This window comes from Sinocyclocheilus rhinocerous, unplaced genomic scaffold (assembly GCF_001515625.1).
Source record: "Sinocyclocheilus rhinocerous isolate Xijiao unplaced genomic scaffold, SAMN03320098_v1.1 scaffold1967, whole genome shotgun sequence".
NCBI classification, from domain to species: Eukaryota; Metazoa; Chordata; class Actinopteri; order Cypriniformes; family Cyprinidae; genus Sinocyclocheilus; species Sinocyclocheilus rhinocerous.
In genome coordinates, this window is record NW_015626474.1 from 513720 (window position 1) to 521577 (window position 7858).

Consider the following 7858-nt stretch of genomic DNA (forward strand, 5'->3'; position numbering starts at 1 on the left):
ACGTTACACAGTTTTGATGCTGTTTTATGTCTGATGATCGTGTGAGATTACATGTGGAAGCATCTGTTGTTTCGGTTTCTTCTTCACTTGTGTTTTTTGGAAATTCTGTACAGAAGATGTGTACTACATCTACCCTACCGTATAACAATGAAAACACGGATTCTAGGAGCACAAGTATACAGTAGCTCAAATATATTTAGACTTTTTCAAGTATAAGTTAAGTATACTTAAATGTAATTTTAAGTATATTTCTGAGAAGACCATAAAGCCCATTTCTGAGAAGTACAGAAAAGGTAGACTAAAATTATACTTCCCTATTTTTAGTTTAAAAAAGTATACTAATAGCACACTTGAATAAATGTCTTTTTCGTAAGGGAACATTCTTCATCTTTTTTTGGTTATATGCAGATGCACATGCACGCGGAAGAAAGAGGTACAGCTAGACAAGAAGAGGTGTATTTGAAGTTCATTTTTAGCCCCAATTAAAAAACCAAACCAAAACCCATTTTTGTCTGCATTTTTGTGTTGCACTGAACTGTTCTATAAATGGTAGACTGTCATACAGAATGCGTTCTCATTTTTAAAAACGTTAAACACATGTTGTTGAACAGCATACAGAGGTCTCAAGATACACTTTTATGAGATGTAAAAAAAAAAAAATAGAAATTACATAAAATGCTAAACAGCTTTTTGCAAAGCTACTGTTTTTGAAAGAGAAAAAAATTAAATAATCGTCCTGGCTGTCCACCTTTTTCCTAGCTTCTCCAAACTTACAAATTGTAGTCCATTACTGAATGCAAATTACATGATGAAAAGTGTAGTTAGTAACATAATCTTTTACATTACACGTTTTGGGTAATATAATCTGAATAATCTTTTATTCGTTTTTAGGTTACTTTTGACTTAACTCATTTATCACAGTGATTTGAATAGAGCAATTTTGTACCATATTGAAATAAAAATTCAAGGAAAAAGAAAATGTATTCCTTTTTTTGTTATCAACAACATGAAGTGCATTAAACATCGCATTTCATCCGGGTTTGTGAAGGAACTTTCCTTTAATTAAAATGTTTCAATGAAAGAAATAAATCATTGTAAAATAAAATTTACAAAAATCATAGCCATCTGACTAGTGGCCGGTCTCTATGTGCAATTCCACAAAACTGGTGGACTTAAAAAGCATAAATAGGCTTTTTTTTTTTTTTTTGAAAGGATCATTTAAAGAATTAGGGAGAAACAATATTTTTGTGAATAATTTTCTGCCATTTTATGAATATTAAGTAATCATGAAATTAATAAAAAAGTAACTGTAGTCTGATTATTATGTGCAATGTTGATAACAATGCAAAAAAGATTATTCAATAAACCCTGCTAATTTTTACCATTAATTTGTCTCCTGCATCTTCCCCTGCTTCTTGGGCTGATAGAAGAATTAATAAGGTGTTGACTATTTTGATTTCTTATCAAAACCCAAAATTTGATGAAGAAAGAGCGGCAGCACAGCTGGATCTAACATTCCTGACGACAGAGGCAGCAAATTCAGATACAACATGTAGGATTAATATTTATTATTAGGACAAAAAAAAGTGGAAGCATAGTGCATGGAGAGATATTGATAATAATTTGAAATCATATTGTCAGACATGGTATAGAAACATTATCAATTAAAACAAAAGGCAGAAACGACTTTCTTCATCCTCACAAAGATGAAACAAGAGCTTAAATTTGTGATTCAATAAACATTTTCCTTAAGCATAAAAACAGTGTAAATCAAAATAATACTGAGATTATAAATAAAGTTGGCCACTTTTTGTTAAACTTGTAATTTAGATACCCAGATGTTTTTCTTTTTTCTTTTCTTTATTACCTTTGTTATTTTTAAGGTCCAGCTGTAATGTTTTCATTGAATTCAGTTCATATATGTTATTTGGAAGGTATATACCATTAAGCATGATTTGAGATCATGCACTCCAGATAAATGTCTTTTAGCAGGTAAAGTGGGTCAACTGATTTATGAAAAAATTATCCTGTATCTTAATTATTAGAAATTATAAAAACACATTTATTTATTTATTTATGTTTATTAACACATATTATCAAACAGACATATTCAACAACATAATTAACAAACCCAAAAACAGAGCCTATAGCTGAGGCTATGAGTACAATTCATAGGATTACTCAAAACAACTGATAGAACATGCATTACATTTGATTAAATTGAACAGAATATTGATGAACATGAACTCTACAACATATTAAAATGTGACTATAACACATGCAACAACAAATAGGCTAACAAAAAACTGAGCAGGAGGGACTTTTGAAGTGTAATATTGTAACCCTTTTTTCTGTCTGTTTTCTCTAAACGCTTTAAATGAACTATAACTGTGACCATATTTTAAGCTTTATTCTCTGGATCTACATTTGGCTCCTCTCATCCTTTTTTCCTTCCAGATTCGGCTTGGTTTATGCTCTCTCTCTCGCTCTCTCTCTTTCTCTCTCTCTCTCTCTCTCTCTCTCTCTCTCTCCTTCTCCTTTCTTCCATCTCTGACTTGAATCTCCTGATTGCACACTCATTTCTAAAAAGTCAGTTATACATGTCAATTATAAAATAATCAGCAAATGTCAGTTTATTTAATGAATGTGAGTAGAATTAGTGAAGGTTTAATGTGGACCAGTTTACCTGAACAACACTGGCTGTTATGCTCTGAAAGTGTGAAACCATGTTTTTACGTTTTATATTTATATTATTTGTTTATCATGGCCACTACACGGTTTCTGTACTTCTATGCTATTATCATACACTTTGCTATTATTCTAAAATTATTTGAATTGTGTTATAATAAGATAAATTATAAAGAAGGAGTAGGAGTCACCAAACTTTTGACTGATAGATTATCGCGAGGCACTGTCATTAAAATCCATTTCAATATTAAAAAGATGTAACACTATATTTTTACGTAAAATGAACCGTTTGTGCTCCTCGTCCTTATTCTCGTTACAAAGATATTTACTACAGCACCAGAGTCTGCACACAGAGGCAGCAGACGGCAGATCTCCCCTCCAATCGACAGACGCCGTTGCTGGATTGACGGCTCTGATTGGTTTAGAGGACTGTCCATCACAGCTTTTTTTCGCGAGCGGACCAATGAGAGGCGTCTGCTGACCCCGTTCACCCCGCGCAGTGCGCTGACGTGCTCGTCACGTGATGTTTTCGCTGGGCTGTAGTGATGTGTAGTCACCATGAGTGAAGCGGGCAAATAAAGATTTATAATGGCAGCGAGCGATGATGGAGGCTCTGCGAAGATGCAACGTCTCGTCGTGCTGAATAATCACCAGGGGGACACATCGGAAAGCAGCACGGATTACTCGAACGTGTAATTGTATCTGAGCTACGAACCCGCAGCCAACAAAATGGGCCGTGCATCAGTGTAAAGTGGAGGTAAAGTGACCTTTCATCGCATTGTCCCATGGAAGATCGGCCGCGTTTACCGAATCACGGCGTCATGTTGACACTGGAGGCACAACCGCGTCGCGCTGTCATGAAAACGGCCGCGACCAAGGGCGACATCTCTTGTGCTGCCGGGGAGCCTCCATCCTCCTCCTCCTCCTCCTCCACAACCTCAATCAATAACAGCGGCTCCCGTTTGCCCATGCACTTAACAGCCTCCTCTCATTCTCAGCCTCAGAGGAGGTACCATCCGCCTTACCACTTTAAAGTGCATCATCTGTTCCCGGATGAGAACCCTCAGGATGCTGTATTGAGGAAGAACCTGCCACCCCTCCAGTATAAAGTGCACGACTCTGCCTTCTGCCGCGTACTCGGTGCCGACACCACTGCTGCTGCCCTGGCCGCCGCCGCCGCCTGCTCCGGCGGTGTGGACAGGGACATATGGAAATGTGGCTATCTCAGAAAACAGAAGCACGGCCACAAGAGGTTCTTCGTCTTGAGGGGCCCCAGCAACCTCGGGCCCAGTCGGCTGGAGTATTACGACAGCGAGAAGAAATTTCGAAACGCCCTCAAAGCTGCTGCCTCCGGTGTTGCGTGCCCTGCCAAGAGGGTGATTTATCTGTCCCTGTGTTTTACGGTGAACAAGAGGGCTGATGCTAAGAACAAATACCTCATTGCCCTTTATACTAAAGATGAGTATTTTGCAGTGGTGGCGGAGAGCGAACAGGAGCAAGAGGAGTGGTACTTGGCCCTCACCGAACTTATGACGGAGGGAAAAAAGGGGCAGCTAGACAACGATGAGCTTGATGACGGTTACGGGACGATTTCGCCGGGTACTATTTTCAAGGAGGTGTGGCAGGTGAACGTCAAACCTAAAGGCTTGGGTCAGACTAGGAATTTAATGGGCGTGTACCGTCTGTGCCTTTCCTCCAAGACTATTCACCTGGTGAAGCTGAACTCGGAGACGCCTGCCGTCAACCTGCCGCTAATGAGCATTCGCCGCTGTGGCCACTCTGAGAGCTTCTTCTTTATCGAGGTGGGGCGCTCTTCTTCCATCGGTCCCGGTGAAATCTGGGTGCAAGTCGAGGACTCGGTGGTAGCGCAGAACATGCACGAGACCATTCTCGACACAATGAAGGCTTTAAAGGCCTTTCCTGACTTTAGGCCACGGAGCAAAAGCCAGTCCTCCGGCTCGAATCCCATACCGTTTATCACTACTCGCCGACATCTCGGCAACCTTCCCCCAAGCCAAACTGGGCTGCAGCGCCCCTCCAGAACAGATTCAGTGACAGGCACGCCACCTACAGGGAAAAATAGAGGGCGGGGCCAGCGCTACCGGACCTCAAGTGAGGGCGAAGGCACTCAGGACCGCCCCCTCAGCTCTGGCACAGGCAGCCTGGTGCACCTAAATACCCCCGTTCTTAGCGTGGGCAGAGAAGAAAGCGGCAGCTGCTGCGCCCACGCCTCACCAGGTTCGAGCCAGCACACCCGGTCTGCTTCGCTTCCCGTGTCTCATTTCCTGTCTGCCACCAGCCCCATCAGCGTGTCCAGCAGCAGCGGGCACGGCTCGGCCTCAGACACGCACACTCGCCCCTCTAGCTCCTCCATTTGTGGCTCCCCTAGTGACGGAGGCTTCAACTCGTCCGATGAGTTCTGTCCCAGTCCATGTGACTTCAGGTACTTTCACGCAAGTTGTACCACGCCCGAATCCCACGGCAGCACTCCACCCTTTCGAGAGGACTATCGGCTGACTGAATACATGACCATGGATTGGCACAGAGATGGGGCGAGGACTTTCGAGGAGGAGAGCAGTTACATGGAAAGGACTTTCCTCAAGCTAGCACATTCGTCCAAGCCAAAGCTTGGCGGCGGTTTGAGTATCACACAGCAAAAAGCTACGCAAACCTCATCTTCTTTAGACGAATCGAGCCCGGTGGAGTCGAAACGACACCAGGTTTGCTCGTGCCTGCTGAAGTCAGCCTATAAGTCTTACTCTGAATTACATCACCCAAACAAGCCTCCCTTGCTCAGCTCTGAGTGTCAAAAGAAACTGCCAAAAGATGATGGCTACATGCCCATGATCTACAGCATTGCTCCCTTAGTAACCTCCAAGAGAGCGATGCTTACGCTGGTATAGAGTTCTCCGTTTCGGGAGGACATGCCACTGCCTCAAAAGGTTGGTTGCATCTCTGTCTCCCCTTATGCAACAAAATCAGTGACAGCTAGTAGCCCTCTAAAAGCTGCATGCTGCTTCAACATTCATTTCTCTGTCGTGTACAAATGCAAACAGCTGAGACAGTTATTGAACAGATTATGTGATGTGATGTAAAGTAACCTAAACAGTCTATTTGTTAAGATGCAGTTGTGAATTGCACCTGTTTTTTTTTAATCAAATGAGTCTTTCCCACGGTCCTGAGGAGAAACGACGGAGCAAAATTGTCCTGTCAACTTGATACTGGCATGCTGTTGTTATAGTGAGAAGAGAAACTATGAAAAATGTTGCTGTTGCTTTCAGAAATTTTCTTTTTTTCGTACTGATTTTTTTGAACTGATTGAACATGATTTGAAATTTGGTTTTGCACTTTGAATAGCACTGGGAAAAGAGCACTTCATGTGCACAGAGCGACTGTGCAAACACAGAGTTGTGATGTGCAAATATGATATTAAAGGAATCCACTTGCATGCTGCCTAAAAAACCTTGCTTTCACTGTTTTAACAGTCAAGTAAAACCTTTCACCGAGATGACTTAAAATGCTGTTTGTTTCTGTGAATGCTGATTTCTGGTCTATCACAGATTCATTCTTGCTTTCGAAGTCCTACAAAAGCTTTTTCTTGCTCACCTACATAGATTTCAATAAGAACTTTAAGTCATATATGCAAGCTTAAATTATTTTTCTTACAGTACTTATAAAAGCTATGAAGAGACTTGCACTCACACTTATATTGCATGTTCTGTTGATAATGAACCACAAATAGAATTCCATACCAACACTACAAAAAATGATTTTCTTACTTGGTATTTTTGACTTGTTTTCTAGTACAAACATCTAAGGATTCTTGAATCAGGATACATTTATTTGAGAAGCAAAATGATTTAAGATAATAAGTCTTGTTTTCTGAAAGATTTATCAAAATTTTGTTTGTTTTTGCTTAAAACAAGAAAACATCTGCCAGTGGATTAAGAAAAATAATCTTAATTCAAAGGGAAAACAAGATTATTTTTCTTGCCCCATCGGCAGATATTTTTTCTTGTTTCAAGCAAAAACTAACAGTATTTAAATATTTTTTTCTGAAAAGTCATTTTCTTTTAAATTTCAATTAAATTGATCTTGATTTAAGAATGTTTAGACATTTGTTATAGAAAACGACAAAAATACTAAGAAAATCTTTTTTTGCAGTGAATATAAGAAAAGGTTAAAGGTTATGTTTTTTCTCTCAAGCTCATGGTTAAGAGATGATATATCATAAAAGATGAGAGGTATATATGTGCTGGATCAAATAACCTATAAAAATCAATAACAGCCCAGGTTTTTGCATTTAAGAATTTAGGAACACTAATTTGTGAACAAATTTGTGAAGCAAAAAAGCATATTATTGCAATTTTCGTAAGGAACACACTTTAAAAACAAAACAAACACAAAAACTGTTGTCTGCAGATCATCATTATCCTGATTTCTAATTGATGGTTATATTTTTTCTAAAATCAGATTCAGCATCTGCTGTAACAAAACCCCTAATGGGTTAAAAAAAAAAATCTGGATCCACCACAAAGTGTTTTATCTTTTGGAACCATTTAATAAGACTATAGTAGACTGCAAAGAACTACTGATTTGTGTGGTTTCAATATATAAATGAGCTCTGATTCATAAAGATAATGAAGTTGATTGATGTCCAAAGGGACTTCTATTGTACATTTGAGCATGCATGGGCTGGAAATCAAACCCATGACCTCTACTGTCTGAGATACAGGAATGCCAACATCGAACACATTAAGCATTTCATAACGTGCGCTCTATCTCTTCACCCTTGCAGATTGAGTGAGTCAAATGCTGGTGGGGGAATCAGGACACAGAGAATCCACTGAACTCTGGAACGCCGAAGAGCAAGCCGCCTCCTCCTCCTCCTCAGACCTCCAACAACAAAGACTGAGAAACTGCACAACCTCTTATGCTCTGTATTTTCCACATAACTGCCTCAACAACCGGTTTCATTTGTCCGAATGATAATGTTTGGTTTGTTTCTTTCTTGTCTTCGGTCTTGTTAACTAGAGCGGGTTCGCTAAATTAGAACTGTGAGCTTCCATAGCTCTTGTTTATGTTTCTCCACGCAAAATCGGATGTAAATAGGAGAAGCTTATATATCATTTTGTACATTTTGTATTGGTCATTGCCCTGACACTCAGTA

General features: G+C 39.9%; 1 protein-coding gene across 1 annotated transcript; it reads left to right on the forward strand.

Moving 5' to 3' along the window:
* Positions 1–3209: 3209 nt before the first annotated feature.
* Positions 3210–5552, forward strand: LOC107716007 (insulin receptor substrate 2-B-like; the record flags this gene model as incomplete). The annotated part of the gene is made up of 1 exon (XM_016522311.1): positions 3210–5552. A coding segment is annotated over exon 1 (2079 nt), but the record flags the coding sequence as incomplete, so codon positions are not given.
* Positions 5553–7858: the final 2306 nt, after the last annotated feature.